At 40.3% G+C, this 20993-nt stretch overlaps 1 protein-coding gene across 1 annotated transcript; it reads left to right on the top strand.

Annotated features, from left to right (window-relative positions):
- The first annotated feature begins 1164 nt into the window (after positions 1-1164).
- LOC115819402 (beta-galactoside-binding lectin-like) lies at positions 1165-14209 on the top strand. Its single transcript, XM_030782957.1, has 6 exons — positions 1165-1219; positions 1490-1576; positions 7572-7585; positions 13157-13221; positions 13661-13832; positions 14063-14209. The coding sequence occupies exons 1-6, from the start codon at positions 1165-1167 to the stop codon at positions 14207-14209; spliced, it is 540 nt and encodes a 179-aa protein (XP_030638817.1).
- Positions 14210-20993: the final 6784 nt, after the last annotated feature.

Below are 20993 nucleotides of genomic sequence, written 5' to 3'. Positions count from 1 at the left end.
TTCCTGCACACATTGCCCGGTCTGTGACTTGTGGTTTCCGATTTCAGGAGTGGAAAGATGGTGTGCACAATTTCAGTGACCACATACTACTTGACCTGCCCTTGTGTATCAAACTGAGAAACCTACTTCAGGTAATGTCTTTGGATATCATTCAGCTAATTTATAATCCCTTTAAAATCGCCCTTTTTGGAGCATATATATGTACACAAACAAGCAACATTGGCATTCTGTTATTTTTCCACACAGGTCTGTACAGCAGTCAGCAGAGCGGTAGATTACCTCCAGCTTACCACAGGAATAAAGTTCCCTTCAAAAGACACGGTGCTCCATGCCTATCTTCACTTTGAGGCCCTCACAGACCATGTATACAACTGTTCATGTCTGAATTCTGTAAATAATTGAAGTTATTTAAAAAGTTATAATTTACAATTTACAATTTTATTATTTGGCAGACGCTTTTAGCCAAAGCGACTTACAATCAGTTTTTCTTCTTCATTACTTAAGTAAGTGACCTGGAAGAACCTCCAGAGAATTACACCAGGGAAGTGGATATTCAGAGGTTTTGGGATGCTCTGGCCATGATTGGTCGTGGATTTGTAAAAAGTAATGAAAGCCCAAGAAACAATGCCTTATGGTATCAATGCCATATGCATAATAGACGAAGATGTATTAACAAATAACTCTTTTTGGCATTTTCCCAAGGTTCGAAACATAATCCATTTGCAGTCCCACCAACCCATCACTTTTGGGCTCCATGGAGTGGTCCACGTACAAGGATATTGTGCTCAATACTGAGTTTGCCAAAGTACATGCTCCAAAATCGTTTGCTGAGGTAGAAAAGCTAACTGTCACCCAAGACCGTCTGAGAGATGAGCTTTCTAAACAAAGGGAAAATATGTCTGTTGAACCAACTAAACTTAATAACACTTACTTACAGATGCCAAACTGTATTTTGTGGTGTTTTTAAAATGTGTACACATACAATGACCAAGTTTAAATTAATATTATCTAATCTTATCTTCTCCTAATAGGACTGCTTTATCTTGACGTGCAGTTCTGTTTTGCTTTGTTGACTACATGGGAGTTATATGAAAATTGTGTAGAGAGTGTGGCTTAGACTCCACAGGATCTCGTAATGATCTCCTTCTCCGATTTTCCAATGAGATGAGACCCAGACACGCTTATGATAAAGTGTTTGAGAAAAGTCAGGCTCCCTCAGGTAATCCCATTTTTGATTGAAGCATGTTTCTGGTGAATAGTACATGTTTCAGTATGCTATTTGGAAAACTTTATAAAAAAATGGCTTTTAAATGTTTGAGGTTTACCATGGCAGAAACCATATTATGATGCATTCACTCTTTGATTATTTGAAATGTAAAAGTATTTATACTCAAACAGATTGACTGTTTATTGTGATGGGTAATGGCTGTCCATCTTTTTGTCTACCTCTGACATTGTTGGGGTCTCATTTGCACATATTTACTCTCAGGAGGATGGGCAGTCATCATGTGCCCCAGCAGGATTGTCCACAGTATGAAACACAACATTCGTGCTGAGAGTTCATGTGGCTTTGCAGGTATCCTTCTATCATGGAGGCACATGCCAAATGTGGCTATGTATTACTTTGCGCATGGGCTGGTCACCCACAGTAACTTGAGGGAACCAGAAAGGGTGCCCTTTAGTTCCTTTGAAGGTTGTCTACTGGCACCTTCTGAGGAAACAATACCCCTTGTGTCACAGGTTGGACTATTTCTGACCACTAGAGGTCGCCATAGACTCTTTGACCTTGCTATGTTGACCCTGCCCTCTCATTGCCCAGCTCGCCTGCACCTTATTGTCTCTGTCATGTGCTTTGTTTACCTGATAATCCAGTATATTTAAGCCCAGTCCTCTGTCTCTGTCTTTGCTAAATCTTCACCTGCTGACTGACTCATTGCCTGTATGACAAATTGCATGAGGCAAATACAAAAGATGGCAGGGATCTTCTGCGGAAAACTTCCCTGGTCCCACAACTCTTTGCCAAACTAAAAAAAACCAACTACTTCATGAACATGAGCCAGCCCTCTACACATGTTCTTGATGAGGAACATTTTGGGCAACATGCGTACAATATTCAAATGTTTTCTCTAAAAGCCCTGTGTGTTCAAATGTACTGTTTATTGTTATTCATTTATTTGTGAACTTATACTTGCAGAACTCATGCAGTTTATTCCTTTGCTGATATGACTTAATGCACATTGTGAAATAGCTTTATATTGCTCAAGATTTTATTTTATTTTGTTTTAATTTTATTCCTATTTATTTTATTATATTCTACTTTTTTATTCTGTGTTGTGTTTGGTGTGTGCTCGGGATTAATAAAGTATTTCGTATTCGTATATAACACTGCATGGGTTCAACAGGTGCAGAGGAGAGTCAAAGATGGCGTTTTGAAAGTCTGTGCACCCAGTTATTTGTTGCAAGCTGTTCCATGTTTACCAGTGAAATGTCAGGCTGTTACGGCAGTGTCTTCCAAGAATGTATGTCTTTCACTACCAATAGATAATGGATTTTACTTCATAGCAGCTTAATTACATTGATCAACGCAACACTGATACAGTAGTGTTTTGTGTCATCCTGTTTTGGAGATTCATTTGATGTAATTGTTATCCCAGGAACTGCAGTTTCCTCTGAGATCCCTGCTGAAATACCCCAGACACAAATGGAGATTTCAACTGGTGAGTGAGGCATTGGATGGATGTTTGCCTGGGATGTCCTGGATCATGGTTTTCTCTGTAGTTGAAACAGGACAGGCATGTGGTGAAGAATGGCGACATCTGACATCACTGAACAACATTCATGCCACAAGATCTGTCTGGGACTTCACTTTACATGCTGGTCAGGAGGCAATCTCAATATCTGAACATTGTTCAAGCTTGATTATGTCCTGGACACAATGAGGACTCCAGATGAGCTAGTAGTTGACGTTGGCACAACCACACTAAAATGCTCTGACTTCATGTCATTAGGTTTGTCGAGAAGTAACAGTAAGGCGACAGTAAGTTCAATTTACAGCCACATAAATATTACTACACTTAAATTTGTGAAACCCTATAAATTTGCAAAACCCCTATTTATTTATGTTTTTGTATGCCTAATACAATATTACAGATTGCCAATTGCTGCTTCAAAGTGATAAGTGAAATCGGAATACACCAGGTATATTGGTACAATTGATTGCACTCACTGCATTTGACATGTTGAGAATTAGCTGCTATGTCTGTCAGAATAATGACTGAATTGATTAATTTTCAGGGAAAGATGTACATGCCATTGATGCATATGTTATAGAAAGTTGGATGCCCCCTCTGGAAGCAGACCAAATCCTGTCTCTTCCAGTAAGTGATCACTTTCTTTCTCATTCACTTTGAAGCTGTTCTAGTGAAACACTTGTCTTTGTCCTTAATATTTAAACTGCACTATCCATTCTACTATCTATTTATTGACTTTCTGCATTCATTTTCTCTTCAATCTAATCCCTAAGTTTGATGCAGCATCTAAGGACATGATTCTCTTTCCTGTACTGAATCCAGGGAACTGGGTTTTCTGTGTACGTTTCTGCTTTTTACTGAATGGTACAATACTGTGTGGACTGTGTGCTGTACAAATAACCTGCCTTGGAATTATTCACAACCAATTGACCAGGGAACCATTTTACTTTTGAGGCAAAGGAAATCTTGTGAAATGGAATATTACAAGTCTGTAGACTGTATTCCACAGGTCGTGAAGCCAAAAGACAGAGTGATGCACTTTATTGACTCCCTTAACCCCCATGCCTACGGTGATGGATGCCTTGTGGCATTGTTCAGGTTTTACACACCCCTTATAAATTTGGCCTAAGTTCGAAGTTGGTCGTTGAAAGTCCCTGTTCCACTGTTCAAAGATTCTTTGCTTGCATGTTTGTTTTGGTTGCTGTTCTTTATATGTTCTTTTTGCATGCTGTTCAGAGTTTGCATTTGCACCGTATCTAGGTTGGATAAATATTTGAAGTGCTTAAATAATAGCCATGTATTCATTTGATTTTAAAAACAAGTTAGTGAATTGTCACCACTGCAAACAGTTCTGCAGTGCTGTAATACAGATCGACTGTATTTATATAGTACTGTTCACACACAACAGTAAAGTCAGTCAACTTTATAAATGAAAAGTAGTAAGTCAAAGAATGATGCAATATCAGTAAATATTGATTATATGTTATCAGATCATTAAATTTAAGTTATTGTCACTTTTTTCATTTTGAACATTAGTATTCATTGAAGTATTGCTTGTTTCTCAGCGCAACATTCCAGCCATCAGACGGTGGTGGTGCCTACTCCTAATGCAGAATTTTGCTCTTGAAGGGTAGGATTTTCAACTTTTTATTTTTAAACAAACTGTCATGCTGCATTACTTTACATTCTCATTTTAGTTTCATTTTAATCATCATAGACATGGAAGGTGATTTGCACACTGGACTGAGGAGGCCATGGCAGTGAGGTAAGTTGATTTATTATTCATTACTCTATAATTTGACATGTGATATCTCAAAACTAAGGTAGGGATCTTGACCTTTGTTTTTTGAGATCTGTGAAATGGACTGATACAAATACTTGGGCTGTGTCCGAAATGACATACTACCTGCATACTGATCTTGACGTAAAAAGTAGTAAGTAGTATGCAGTACATGAAAAATAAAAATTTTGCAGTACACAACAGTTACCCGGATGATGTACTACTCTGGCGAAAATTTGCAGTATACAACCAGAGCTCACTTTGTCGGGTACTGCATCCCATAAAGCAACGCGGTGATTTCCAACTGTCAAAAAAATTTAAAAACATGGCGGACAGCGACAGAAGCGGCTTCAAATTCAACTGCAGCTGCAGTTCCGAATATAAATGTATCAGCTGCATATTTTGGTGTAATAAATCTTCATACGCTTTCTTATAGGGCTACTTTTGATACATATTTGTGGTAGTTGTGTGTTGTTCGATTTTAACAGAACAAATAGCCCAACCGACAGCAAACGTGTAGTACACTACACGAAAGTTCTCATAATTGCATACCATACTGTATACTAGCGTGTGGAGTAGTATGCAGTACACAGTGTATACTGGGCTAGTATGCAGTACACTAGTATGCCACTTCGGACACAGCCTTGGATTCTCAAGTAAGTGAATCAGATATACATCAGCACTTGGTCTGGAGCTGCATGATATATGGGACAAGTAATACCCTTCTTTAAATGTGTTGCATTGTGTTAATATGATTGTGACTCTGTGGACAATTTAAATATGGTATATCACATTGTGCTATTTTACAGTCAAGGAATGGAAGAGGAGAAATGGAGCATGGTAGAGGGGCACTGGAGGGGGTCAGGCCACCACAGAGTCTTGAGGGATGCACAGAAAACAGTTGTGTTACTATACAGGTCTTCAGAGTGTTTAGATATTTACTCTTTCCATTTTATGAGGTTTGGCTCTTATTGTAAAAATGTTGATTACTTTTTTTTTTCAGATATTTCTCACGAAGAACAACGACGTGATCAGAAACATCAGAGCAGGTGCGGAATGGCTTTAGAAACATCGATATCTGCTGAATAGCAAATGGTTGATGCCACAGAGGAAGATGCACTGAATGTCCTTGCACAACTGCATGAACATTGTATGGCACTTATGGATGATGATGATGAAATAAGAGCCCCGTTTTGTTTCACATTCAAAACCATGGAAGATATGAACTTGTTCGTTGCAAAGGTTAGGGATAAGAGAAACATAAGGGTATCGTCCCTTTACAACCCCAACATTTAAGTAATACCCTTACCTTTCCTTACTTAGTTGTTTTCCTGAATGTGTAATTGTTTTTTTGTGGTTCCTTATATTAAATGTTAATAAGAATAACCCCTCAGGTTCAATATGCCAGGGTTCTGTTCTCTGAGGGATTTTTAGGTAAATGTCAGTAAAGTTGTATTTTTACTTGTGTAACTCTTTTGGTGGTCTCAATAAAAATAATATTATGCTCATTTATACCTTGTGAGAGAGACTTCACAGTCTGGGCCAGATATGACTGAGTCCCTACTTCCACACTTAGCCTTCAACTTAACAATTATTCCATGTCTTTAAAAGAAAAACAATCAAGGTCTCAACGAGTCTGATGCAGTATAAGTTTATTGTAACAGATCAACTGCGTACAACAAACTGAGTCAGGTCCCAAGGGTGACTAAGTCAACTTTTCACACACAGCCCACTTTTGTACCAAAGTCTTATCAAAGTTTATTCAATATTCAGTCATTATAGGCCTTCCCACCTTCTTTGCCTATCTTTCTAGAAACCATCTGCTCCACAATCCTTTTCAACACGTATTAATCTGTACACCATTGTTTCTGAGGTCTCTACCTTCAGAATAATTAAAACTTTGTTACTTCCCCCTAATGACCTGGACTTGGGTCTAGAATTAGTAGTTATGCTGATAAAAAGAATGTGTGAACACTCACTCACTCATCTAAGCTGCTTATCCTGATTAGGGTGCTGGAGCCTATCCTAGCGCTCATAGGGCAAAAGGCAGGGAAACACCCTGGACAGGTCACCAGCCCATTGCAGGTCAGACACACACTCACACCTAGGGGCAATTTAGTGTCTCCAATTCACCTAACCTGCATGTCTTTGGACTGTGGAAGGAAACCCATGAGGAGAACATGCAAACTCCACACAGAAAGGACCCTGACCACCCAGCCAGGAATCAAACCCATGACTTTCTTGCTGCGAGGCAACAGCGCTGTCCACTGCGCCACCGTGCCACCCATGTGTGAACACAAAGAATAAATAAGAGGACTGTCTTACATTAGCACTTGTACTGATAAATAAACAAGGAATGTCATCCATGATGATAGATGAAAAAATGAGAGTACACAGAATAGTGTTTCACACTAACACCAGCGATGATGGTGGTTGGTGTGTGTGGGTGGGAACTGAGCTGGCAAGATAATGGCTTCATCCAATACCTTGTGCTTTAGCCAGCTAACTAACGTTACCTCAGAAAAGATTAACTTTGTTATGTTATCTACAAGTTATGATATAGACATAGAATCAGTGTTAATTTTGGCAGGTGATTTTGATTTAATCTTTTGACTAAAATACATGTTCATTTTTGTCATATTTTGGTCATTTGATCATTGTTAGTTTTAGTCTAGTTTTTAGTCAACGAAAACCATACAAGTTTTCGTCAAATGAAGTTTGTGGTATTTTTCTCACTGATTTTTCACCCACATTCTTTTCAGTGCATTCTATCTTCAGTTATTTTATAGCTAAAATGTGTCCACTAATTCGTTCTTTTTTTTTCTTCCAAGAGCCATGATTTGAGTTGCCAAGTTTGATTTCCAGAGGAGGGGGGATACTGGCTGAGCAACTCTACCGGTATGTATCAACCAATCATAAGCATGCAATATATGACTGTGCGTATCTTGCAAACTGAGTGCATGGATGAAAACATATAGGCCTGTGGTAGCGAGATTGCTTGTCTATTCGTCCATCTATGACGTTATCTTGACATTATAAAGACTTAATGTTGAAGGTTGAAGGAGAATATCTTATGTGATATACATAAAGCAAGTAATTTTCATGGATGTTTCATGTGAGAGAACAACTTGGAGGACTTGTTCTCTCATCTTTATTTTAACGATATGCACACTGAATGTTTCTTTGTTTAGGGAGACCCAGCCATGCCATACCCCACCGTGCAGTTGCCTGGTACAGCAGACTGGACTTATCTTCAGTGAACGGAGACTTGCTGCAGCTGTCAAAGTGGATAGGACTGAGGCCTGCAATGCGGTCGGTGTGGAAGATGGTACTCTCTCAGCATTTTGCATGTATTTTGTCTACCACCTGAACTACTGTTAGAGTAATTTAACAAAATGACACACGGATCTTCCGAAGTCAGAGTAAGTAGTTTATTTCTGGCTGCCAGCAGACATGTCATAAAAGCAATACAGTCAGGTATCGCAGTCGTGAGTTGTACTGTTTCTCCTTAGTCGGGTGCAGTATTTATTCCCTCAAAAGCGGTTATATCGGTTCTTAGGCGGAGCATGTTTAACACGGTTATCTTCTTGTGACAGCAAGTTCACTACCTGTTTTCAATATCTTCTAACAGCTTGCGGTTAGTTGACCCTTCATAGCCCGAAGTCATGTTCTTCTTTTTACTTCTTCATACAACGAAGTTTAAATGCCTTTTAGTTGAACTTCTGCTCGATCATTATTTGCACATAGTAAGAGCATGATCACTACTTATTTCATACAAAGGAATAACATTTTTTTAAGACATGTCTTAAAAGTGACTGAGCCTGGTGACAAGGCAGTTTTCAGGGCAGTTAACATGTTTGCGTAACAAAAAAAGGATGCCGTGCCCCTATTCTTGTCCAAAGTGCTCACATAGAGCTTTCACATTACTGAAATCGATTCATCATATAGGTTTAGTTCATGCTCATGAGCCAGGTTTTTCCATCTGCTGTGGCCTTGATGATTGTCAGTGTACCTTTAAAAAATATGAGTCTTTTAGGAGGAACATATATCGGAAACATGAAAAACAGGTTGTGACATGTCATGAATCGGATGAGATCGGAAGTGAGGAAGAAAATGTTTTAGAATCTGAAGAACCAAGCAATGCTGATATTAACAGTTTTGTGGCACGCTATAGAAAAACTCTGATCAATTTTGTTAAAATGTACAGAAAAACATGTTCTACCTCAGTCAGTTCAACAAGACATTGTGGATGATGTCACCTTTTTGTTTAGCAATTGTAAGGAACAGCATGACTCTATAATTTCCCACCATGTAGTGCAAAATGGATTTAATATATCTGACTGTCCTGAGCTTACCGAACTATTGCAATCCTCTAGTTTTTTTCAAGAGGCCTCTAAAGTAGTACACTCTGAGTATCTGTTTACTGAGTACTGTAAATCTAGTTTAGCATTAACAGAGCCTGTGCAATACACTGTTAGAGATTCTCGTGGATTTAAATTAGGAACTTATGCATATGTCCCCATAACTGATGTACTCAGGAAATACTGAAGTCATGATGATGTTTGGGATCACATACTGCTTCAAAACAGACAGACTACAAACGGGGAGATCTTAACTGACTACCGAGATGGCCTTTTTCTTTAAACAGCAACCATTTTTTAAAACCTGTGAAACTGCTTTACATTTCCACGTCTATCAAGATGAATTTGAGGTAGTTAATCCTCTCGGTTCCAAACGAAACAGACAAAAACTTTCTGCTATATGCTTCACAGTTGGTAACCTTCATGGGAAGTATTGATCCCAGGTTAAACATACCTATCTTGCTCTATTATTTAAACATTCATTCTTGAAATGGGTGGAATTAGAGACTATTCTGAAACCACTGTTGAGGGATTTAACAATGCTCTTGTCAGAAGAATTTACTGTCATTGCGAATGGTCAGGAGTACTTAGTTCATGCTGCGGTAGCCACCATATCAAGAGACAATTTGTCAGCTCATGTGGTTGGAGGGTTCCGCATGGCTTTTTAACTAAGGACGAATTTGTAGGTACTGCATGGCAACCTCATCAAGTAAAAATGACCATTTCAGTGAAGAACACTTTACTCTTCCCGGTATACAAGATACAAAATGTGTCTTTATTGTCAGTTGTCTTGTCATTTAAAATATGTACATATTATAGACATATTTTTGAAGTTACAGCCAGGTCTAGACCGACCACACGGACAAGACAGGCTGCTTATTCATTACGGCTGCGGTCCAATAACTCTATCAATGATGAGAGTTAAAATGTTGTCATAAAGGTTACAGAGCACGAGGCTTTGCGGCACCCTGTGATCTAACTTGTGAACTTGTCATGACATAGAGAAAATAGCATTTGAAAAAAATAGTAAAAGTTCACAATTTTGTGTCAAGGATGTATGTAGGTGTGTGCATCTTTGCTTACAGTTCAGTTATGTGGTGTATCCAGGGTTGACTGGAAAACATCTCTGGAGAGTCGTGGGATTGGCGGATACCCAGAAGAGAGTAAGGGAAAGATTTGTAAAAGAGGACGCATGTTGAATAGTTCACCTCATGTTCTGCACAGTTACACAAGAAAACGAAAGTAAACTGGATCGCTACGGCTCGTCATTTGACATTTTGATTTTTTTTCTTCCCTCATTTGGGGCGCCCCTATGGATGGACGGCACTCCTGGCATTCACTTATACCGCCTGTGCGACAGGCCGGGTTTGTTCACAGTACATCCCTGTCAGTACCTGGTCTCATGACTGCTTGAAGAGAGCGCTCAACCAACTATAGTATCTGTCTGCAGAGCTGCAGAGCCGCAGTTTTACACCAGCAGATTCAGTGTCAGCGCATGCACTGACACTGACCTTAAAGTGTGGGCATATTATTATTACTATTATTATTATTATTATTAGCACCTACCATTATTTTATAAGAACCACGAAAAAAAACAATCACACGAGCAGGAAGACAACTTATATGAATGGCGACAAACGATCGCTGTCTACACGGCACAGCTGCGCGAATTAGCGGGTTCACGCGGTGTAGCCTACTGCGTACGCGTTCAGTGCACTGGCCTGAAACTGCTGGCGTGAAACTGTGGCTCTGCAGTCAGTCCCTTCTCGCGCTCGAGGCGCAGACTGGGAAAAGTATCAGTTTTTTTCAGGTCAAGAAAGAAAGGAACGAGGAGAGGGGGACAGGAAGAAAACTGAATAGAAATCGATAAAGCTGTGTACAAATTTATTTCATTGGCCTATATACTCATGACATTGCTAAACAAACAAATGCGCCAAGTGATCGTGCCAGTAATCCAAAGAAGCAGCAGCACCGCACCTCGCTGTCACCTGTAAATGCAAAATGTTCTAACACACAGCGCAACTGTCTCAGAGGGGGACATGGGATGCGTCCCCTTGCGCTGACTGAATTGCCATACCTAAGGGCCCGCGTAATTTATGTTGCTTATATTAATTATCTAGCGACTATTTAGACGACTGGTCTTCGCATGGCTTTTGACTACGTCTAGCATTCTTGTGAAAGTTTTGCGTTCACTTAAGACGTTTAGGCTATAACGACACTTCACATTCGGGTGAATACCGGTTTTGGTGGACAATCTCGTACCAAAAAATTCTAATGGTTTAGGTACGGTTGCTGTTATCCACAACATGGTTGGCTTTGTTCGGGGTGCGAAAATAGCTGATTGGTCGAAATCAACATCGGTCATAGAGTTTTGACCGCACTTGTCTTAAAAGGCCACGCACAGCGCAAAACTTTCGTCTGGAGCCATTCTTGTAGAGTTACGCACTCGAAAGATTCACAATGAGCGTAAGTGGAATTTCTTGTCTTTTAGGCGTAATTTTGTGTTTGATGCACTATCTTTAAAACATATCAAATCATTTTAACGCAATGGAAATATCGAAAGTTTCTGATGCACTGTCTTTTAAACATATCAAGTCATTTTAACGCAATGGTAAAATTTAATTCATCACCGTTTCCTCGCTCACCGAACCGTGTGACTGTATGGGATTAGTGAACGAAATGCTTGGGTAATCGTTCCACATTTGCAGAACTCTTGGGTGTATGCTTCTGCCATGGATCTGATCACGCAGGTTCTCTCCATTCATCACCGTCAGCTGTTTAAACAAATACTGCGGCAGAGACACACAGGCGTGTTTTCACCGATCTAGATGAGAGGACGGGAAAGCTTGGGGGACCAGGCTCTTGAGAGACGATATTTAAAAAAAAAATGCTTCAGCTGTGTTGACTTTCTGAGACCTGAGATGACTGTAGTCAGGGGTGTACTAGGAAAGAAATTCGGCCCTGAATTTATCTGCTCGGTGCGGGTCGGTGAGAGTTGATTACATATGTACTTATTGCAACCCTAACCTACACAAAAAATATGCAAATGTTCATCACATTTTGTGTCGTGTTTTAAGGTAAATAACACTCCTGAAATTGTTGTTGTTACCTCTTTTATTATGTTTCATAGAAAATAAAACAGCACAAATCCTGCATTCTTAATAATTCTTACTTACTGAAAACAAAATGAAAAGATGTCCTAAAATAAATACAATGATGATGTGCTAAAATAAAAACATAACATTGCCTATATAAGAACTAACGTATTTTACACAGGTATTAAGGTATTTTACGTATTTTCAAACAAGCCAAATAAGATAGGCCTAAGCAAATGTTTAACATCTTTCAACAGAACACAGTTTTTAATTAACTTGAGTGTTGAAAATGTATATTCACAGGCGAACATGAGTGACACAGGGTAAGCAGAAATCTGTATGCTAGACCAAGGAAGTAGTGGGCATCTGTCAGTACATTGTGCCGCCTGAGAATGTGTCAGCAACACTGTGGGCACTCATTGCAGGAGGAACGGTTTTTACAGCAGATCAGTGGGGTCGTTTAACAGAGCTTGCGAACTTTCCAAAGCGGAAAAGCTCATGTTCGATGTCAGCGTTTAGGATGAACAGTGGCATGTTGTAAATTGTGACTCTTGTCGCAAGTGAAACTAGCGGAGATATGGGGAGAAAACTTCCACTTACCCAGATTCCGTGTTCGTTTAACCGCTTAACAAGAGTTTCTTCAGGTACAAATACAACCACTTCCTTGTTCATCCTTGAGGCGGAAAATATATTTTCGTAAAAGATTTATTCTTCTACCCCCACCAAAATATCTTTCACTGTACACACCTGATCCTCTGAAGGAGTGAGAGGGACGTTGCCCCCCTGCCGGGGATACGCGCCATGCCGTTACTTTTCGCCACGAAATCCCTCGACAGTCAACGGAACTGTCGTAAACCAATGACGACAGTGTTATTAATTTGGCACTTTTTCCACTTTCATTTAACCTGAAGCAAATGCATAAAATAAGGAAAAAAGGACAGAAAAAGTCCAAGTCGTCGCCCTCTCGCCATGCACACCCTCCGCACACCCGTGCTCCCAGATGCACTGAGAAAAGTAGAGGTACAAATAAATGCATTTATTAAAGTTTTTAGCTTTAGACTGTAGACATTCTAGGATGTTTTGTATTTCTGTGTTCAGACTACAGCACATAAAAAGTGAGTAAGAATGTTGTCTTTCTCTGTCTGTTGTAAACAGGCTGTGGTGGTACAGAACATGTCCTTCAAAGTGGGACAGACACTGACCGTCACTGGAGTCCCAAAGGCTGATGCCACAAAGTGAGTGTTTGATCCACTGTGTCACAACATTACTCATAACAGTGCACAAAAACTCTCATTACAGCCTAATTCAGAAAGGCTCTTTACATGAAGCATGTGTCTCCTACAGACGGCTGTGTCTGACATATCTGATTTTGTTTAGTTTGTTTTTTGTTTGTTTGTTTGTTTTTTACAGTTTCTTAGTCAATTGTCAACACAAAGAGTTAACACTCTTTAAGACCTAAACTATGACATGATATTATGCACTTTGTCTGTAAATCAACTGTAAATATAGAAAAGTACCTGTCTGTCTCCATTGTTTCAGTGAAAGAGTTGTCTGTGTGAAGCAGTCCTGTTACGATTTGTTACTGTTTATTCCACATCCTGTAGATCTCTTTGTGTTTGGTCATTCTCAGCATTACGTCCATAGACATGTTTATTTGTGTGTGGCCTTTCTTAGATTTTCCATTAACGTTGGGCACAGTGAGGGGGAACTTGCCCTGCATATGAACCCTCGTTTTGAAGCCAACAGAGACCATCGCATTTTAGCCCTCAACTCTTACCAAGGAGGGAAGTGGGGTGAGCACGTGGCATATGGAGTTTTCCCCTTTAACCAGGGAGAGGAGTTCAAGGTACTGTCTGCTTGACATGTTATTCTGTTTCTCCTACACAGAGATATTACTGCTTCTCTTTACAGAAAGTTCTAGTAAATATTAAAGACCACAGATATATGAAAACATTGTAAGAATTTGGTTGTGTAATGCAGTGACTATGTTGTGAACTATGTTGTGAAAAATTGAATTTTCTTTGTATAAACTTGCCATTTTTCGTTTTCCTCTTCTGTCTTCAAATCTTTTCCTAGGTAAAGATCACCTTCACCAGTGAGGAATTCCACATCACTCTTCCGGATGGGTCGGAAATACGTTTCCCAAACCGCTTTCATGCTGAAAAGTACAGATATCTGCTGTTTGATGGAGAGGCCAAGATACAAGGCATTGAAATCAAATAGATTGAAAAGGAATGTGATTAATTACTGAATGCTTGTCACCAACTGATTAGTGTCTGTCTTAATAAGCTGCTTGTTGGTTGCCTTGCTGTATTTCACCTGTGCCTTTATCCATTGCTCTGTATTACTAGTACTTCAACACCTCACTCGTAAACTCATTCTTGTCCCTCCTTTACACTAAGCCCAAAGGTCTAGCCATGGTCATACACATTGCTGACCAACAGAGGGCACTGTTTGTCGGCCATATTCTCCTCTGTAACGATACATTGCAGCAGTCACAGATTCTTTTTCCATCAGCACAGAAGTTATTCCTTTCGTTCTTTTCCACCACTCTTAGGCCTATTACTGTTGTAGCGCCCCACTCCCTTCTGTATTATGGGATCCTTGTGTTGACTAAAAATGGGAAAATAGGGCGTTTGGGTTCGTGATTTTATCTAGAGTTAAAGTGTTACCTTTACTTGGATTGTATGAACCAGTCTTTTTTAAACTATTAATATCTCCAACCAGACACTGTGCTAAAATGCAAAATGTATATATTTTTAATTAACAAAATTAGTTTGGTTCAGAATAACTTCTATGCAATCAGTTCCTGTGTTGGTTACCACACAGTATTTAGGATGAACATGAAATGAAAATACAATGAAAGTACAAAACTGATCCCTATAAGCAGTAATCAATCAGTTACTCAATCCTTGGTTAACGCATTATACACAAGTATTCATACTACACATACACCCATACATGAAATACATACATACATACACAAAATGCATATACACTCAAACCGTGGGCCCACACACACACCAAACACACACACTGAAAATAACAAATGTTGCAGGCCTGTACGAAGCTGGGGTGCGGTGAGGCAAAACACAATAAGTGCCGCTTCACTCGCAGGAGCGAAACGCAGTAAAAACTTACAGTTTCGGCGAGGATATGAGAAAAAACAAGGGAACGATGGGCTGCTTTCTTGTGGTCGCGGGTGTTCCTGACTGGGAGGCTTCAACAGGGGGAACCACACGGCTTTCCCAGTCGCGCGTGGGGGTCTGCCTGTCCTTGCTTCGGGTTGGGATCTTACACAACTCGCACACACGCTGACAAACACACTTCTTCACTATAACGCTACCGCATACCACTCACATACATATCGTTAAACACGATATCTTTCCGACCCAATAACTTGATCGGATTGAGCGAGCAGTGCTTCAATTAATACAGTTGTTGTGGTTCTCGCTCTCTCTCTCTCTCTCTCTCTCTCTCTCCCTCTCTCCCAAACTTTCCAGCTTCTTCCCTCGCTCTGTCAATTTCTTTCCTAGCTCACTCTCTCTCGCGCTTCCCTCCCAATTTATCCTATGCCCCTCCCACTGCCCAATCACAGTAGGACTAATTCTGAATGACATAGCTTAAACCAATCTACATTTAAAATGAGGAAAATCGGTTTATAACAGAATTATATTATGGACTATTTCGAACATTAATCCAAACACATTAATTCAACACAACTATTGTTAATGAATTTAAACTTTTAAATTCTCAGGATAAGATAAATTAACTGTTACAAAACATGACTGCTTGTAAATAACAGAATTTCGGGGTTATGTGCTTTTCTCATCCGGGCAACACCGTTCTCACCAATCTGCTGTAAAATCGTTCCACATTCCCTCTATGCTGTGTATTCAGTCTATAGGCCTAGGCCTATATAACATCATTTCTTTAAGTCGAAATATTAAAAGACTAAACTGGCGAACATTCATTATTTAAATACACCACCTCATTCATTCATCAACTATATGTATCCTATGTTCACTTACTCTAATGGCTATTGTGTAATTTGTGAGGTTATTGTAATCTGTAATTATTATTGGGCCTTTACGGTTCCTCAGAAAGTTCCATTGAATTGAATGGCCCATCCCAACGTTCGGAGGTTAGATATTTCTTGATAATGACTGCTGAAAAAAGTAATAGCCTCTGCGAAAAATTAATGACCACTGCCATTGGCAACGGGTTTTGTGCTTCTTATTCACATCTTTCATATCATTCCGCAAGTAGTCCGCTCACTTATCATAACTGAAATGTATGTAGGCTATGTCCGACAATCAAAGACACGAAATGAATTGGTACATCCACTTCAACCGAGATGTGCCATTGATTCTCTCTAACTGCACCATTAATGGAAACATTCAATTTAATATCAATAAACAGAATGCTTAGCCTATTAATCTGCAACAAGTTGACGAGTCTGCAGGTAGCCTAACACGTTGCTACGCAACACCTGAAATTTTAAAGTTCTATTTGCTAGAAGGACTATTTTTCTCAGCAGAAGCTACGGAAAGGCAATAAAATCATTAAAATGAAATATTGTGTGAAGTTTTTCTAAAATCATTTTGGCAAGTAACCGTATAATAAGCGAGATAATGCATAGTCCGCCGGTCTTTATCAAAAAAATAAATCCCTTCAGGACGAAACAAAACCACTCCGCTGCACGTCGGGGTCCCATTCATCCTGTCGGGATTTATTTTTAGATAATGACCGGCGGACTGTACATTATCTCTTTCTCAGTTAGGGCTGTCAACGTGTTAACTTTGACTTTTTGATCAGTGATAGTTAATGCGTTGACGCGTTAATAACTATCAAAATCAATGAGTTGATATAGCGTTATTACTATATGGTTCCTCAGAATGCTGCAGAAAATTGTGCAGTCGCTAAATTCAGAGGTTCGATATTTCTTGATAATGACAGCTGAAGAATAAACGCTGAAAAAATTAATGACCGCTGCCATTGGCAACGGGTTTTGTGCTTCTGATTCACATCTTTCATATCATTCCGGAAGTAGTCCGTTTACGTATAGTAACGGAAATTGATGGTCATTTGTAGGACTATCTGACAATCTGCGGCCTTTGTTACAGTGCCAGTTTGGCGACACCTTGCACAATAAAATGATCAGTAACATGGAAGATTTTACCATCGATTTCAATATATGGGGTGTACGAGACCTTTGCGCGCTGGTGGCAGGCCCAGTTTTAAAAAAAGAAAGGAAAAAGGGAGACTAGCACGGAAGAGGAAGAGACATAGACCTAAGGACTTGGACGAGGAAGATGTCAACAGAATAGAGGAGAACAGACATGAAATTAACACCAAAAGGAGCACTTCATGGAGTAGGCCTATTGGACTTTTCAAGGGCTGATTAGGGGAGAAGGGTATGTCTGCGAATATTGACATTTACGGTACAGAGAATCTAAATCAAGCTTTGTGGTCATTTTATGCATTAGTCCAGAATTCCTCTGGTCAGAGTTATGCTGTTGGGAGCTACAGTGCCCTTCGAGCTGGAATAAACCGTTTCTACACTAATTTTGACAACTTGAAGAGTCCAGTGTTTAAGTCTAGCAACAGTGTTTTTAAATCTGCGACCAAAGAGCTTCGCAGAAGTGGAAAGGATACTAGCCAGCACCATCCTCCCATCGCTCCTGCTGATATGAAGCCCATCAAGGAGTCATCGGCCCTCTCTACAGACACAGCCATTGGAGTAGTACGAGAGGTTTGATTTGATGTGCAATTACACCTGACACGAAGAGGTAGAGAGGGTAACAGAGAACCTAACCTTGGCTTGTGATTTTCAGGTACGGTATGTCCGACAACGCCCCAAAAATGTTTCTGCGGACAATCAAAGACAAGAAATGAATGGGGGCATCAACTTCAACCTCCACCAAGATGTGCCATTGATTCTCTCAGACTGCACCGTCAATGGAAATGCTCAATTTAACATAAATAAATAGAATGCTTAGTTTATTAATCTGCAACAAGCTGTGGGAGCCTAACACCTGCAACGTTGAAGGACTATTTTTCTCAGTGGAAGCCACAAAACGGCAATTAAACCACTCACTCACTCACTATCTAAGCCGCTTATCCTGATTAGGGTCGCGGGGGGTTGGGGGAGGGGGTGCTGGAGCCTATCCCAGCGCTCATAGGGCGAAAGGCGGGGAAACGCCCTGGACAGGTTGCCAGACCATCACAGGGCAGACACACAGACAAACACACATTCATACCTGGGGGCAATTTAGTGTCTCCAATTCACCTAACCTGCATATCTTTGGGCTGTGGGAGGAAACCAGAGCTCCCGGAGGAAACCCACGCAGACACGGGGAGAACATGCAAACTCCACAGAAAGGACCCTGGCCGCCCGGCCGGGAATCGAACCCGAGACCTTCTTGCTGTGAGGCGACAGCGCTACCCACTGCGCCAATAAATGAAATATTGTATGAAATTTATTTTATAATTTTTTACAAGTAACCATATAATAAGCGAGATAATGTATAGTCTGCCGGTCATTATCGAAAAGTAAATCTAATGACCGATGGACTATACATTATCCGTTACTTATTACTTGTTGAATTCAGAAAATTCCATTCAACTGAATGTGCCGTCCCAAGGTCCGATATTTCTTGATAATGACCGCTGAAAAAAATGAATGACCACTGCCACTGTATCTGACAATGGTGGTCCTTGTTCCAGTAACGATTTGGCGACACCTAGCGCGATAACAAATGTCTCTGCGGACAATCAAAGACAAGAAATGAATGAGGACATCAACTCCACTGTGCGTCTGGGTCCTGTTTCTCCTGTCGGGACTTATTTTTCGATAATGACCAGCGGACTATACATTATACCTTACTTAACGAGTTAACGGGTTAAGCCCTATTATTGCTGTCAGTTCCTCAGGTCGTTATCCTATTGGATGTCACGGCAACCACAGCAGACATCACACAAGAATTGAGAGGACAAATCTAAAAATGCAGGGTGCAAATGAGCAAGTGTGGTTCCTTAAAAGCAGGAAGCAGTTTTCTCAACAGAGACATGGTGCTGGCATCGGTCATGGCCAGACACTCAAATCAGTTAAACTCAACTCAGACTACAGATTCTCTTATCAGTTAAGAACAAGCCAGTCAGCAACTTTGGCTCTTTAGCCCCTAGGTTCTATGAGAAAGAGTATGGTTCAGTTCCACATGTAGTCCAGACCTCATTCAAACCTGGCTGTCCAGCAGATCCTGGACAGGTTCTGAGTCATGTGGTGAAACCAGCATTTCTGGTCATTTTGGCAGCTGGCTCTAGTGAAGAGAGAAAAGTAAGATCAGGTTCAGTCGTCTGGAAGGCCAGTGACTGGGTGTGTCAGGAGTGTCCAGAGAATGGGAGCACCAAAAGCATTACTGAACGTTGCAGCCTGTGAAGCTCCCCAGCTACTTATCACTGTCATCCAGCTCACTCAGATCTGTGCAGGCTTCCTGGAAAATCCAAAGAATTCCAGCATCCAGGTGCTCCCGGTCCGGTCCGAACCTCAACTGCTTTTGAAAGTACTGCTGGAAGAGCTGGGCCTGTTCTGTAAGCTCTGTCAGAGGCTTAGACAGGTTTATCGTTGGAAAATATGTGGTGGTGGTCTGTTCAGTGCCTGTCGTACAGTCAAGTGCAGATCTAAACCCAACCACTAGGTGGCAGTGAGAGAATTTAAAACATGAGATAGAGACTGGGGAAAATAACATAGGAATGATGTATAGTGAAATTGTGTTCCTTAATTAAATCATTTATCACTGAGTGTCTTTATTCGCCTTCTACAGCATTGCATAGTACATAGTATCAAGCCGTCTGCATTAAAACCATCCCCAGAACCTGGAAGTCTAGCACTGGTATCTGATTTGTGCGCAGTAAACAAATATTGTTTGAAAGTGGTCAAAGGGAGCTTAAGCCCTGATCACAAACTGTGTGGACACCCCCCCCCCCCTCGAAATTAGAAGGTTTTGTTTGTGTGTGTGTGTGTGTGAGGTTTGTAAATATGCCAAATAAAATATGAACTACCCCATAAATGTCACAGTGACTGTAAGATCTTTTCTTATTTAATGACCAAATATAACTTGAAGTAGCTTACACTGCTCTTCTTGGTGGTCATTACAGGCTCTTGTTCAGCTCTCCAAAGCAATGCACAGGTGTGATACTAAGAAAAAGAGTGGACAAGGTTTTACCCCATGATGTACACCACTAGATGGCGCCAAGTAGCCATTATTACTGCAGAGACTTCTAAGCTGTTGGAGTAGTCACCAGACCAGTGACCAGTTTCCAGATGAGCAGCACGTGTTGTAAGAATAACTTTTGAGATAATTGTTAACCTACATGTGCCAGTTCTACACTTTGTTTTCTGCAATTTTTTCATTGTTTTTCCTTTGTGTGGTGGACACTTTAATATGTTAATATTATATTATGTTATTTAATATTTTGAAATTTTGCAAGTGATAAGAGGAAACCACAGGGCTGCATAATTTTTGAAATGCTGTAATTTGGCTTAAATTTAAAATTTTGTAATTGGCTGTAATTTTAAATTTTGTAGTTTGACTGTAATTTTGCTCTCTGTTAATGTAGAAGGCTTTGTCTCAGAGTCTCTTTTGCTAGAGAACTGTGCCATGCTGTGTCAGTCCAGTGTCATTCTCACATTTTCACATTTTACTCCTGCCACCTGCCACTCTTGGCAAACATACTGACTATGTTACACTGCTTATCTAGCAGCTTCTTCCCCTAAAGGGATTCAGTGACATGACAGAATCACCTTTAACAAAGAAATGAAAACAAATTTTCTTACCACCTCACAACCTTTAAATGAGCAGCAAGTGATTAATGTATCAAAGTTGTACTCTCTCTCTCTCTCTCTCTCTCTCTCTCTCCCCCTCTCTCTCTCTCTCTCTTTCTCTCTCTCTCTCTCTCTCTCTCTCCCTCTCTGTCTCTCTCGCTCTCTCTCTCTTTTTCTGTC

The sequence above is a fragment of the Chanos chanos genome, chromosome 8, assembly GCF_902362185.1.
Source record: "Chanos chanos chromosome 8, fChaCha1.1, whole genome shotgun sequence".
Classification (NCBI taxonomy): Eukaryota; Metazoa; Chordata; class Actinopteri; order Gonorynchiformes; family Chanidae; genus Chanos; species Chanos chanos.
The sequence above is the reverse complement of the archived record's forward strand: the minus strand, read 5'-3'. Positions and strand labels throughout refer to the sequence as shown.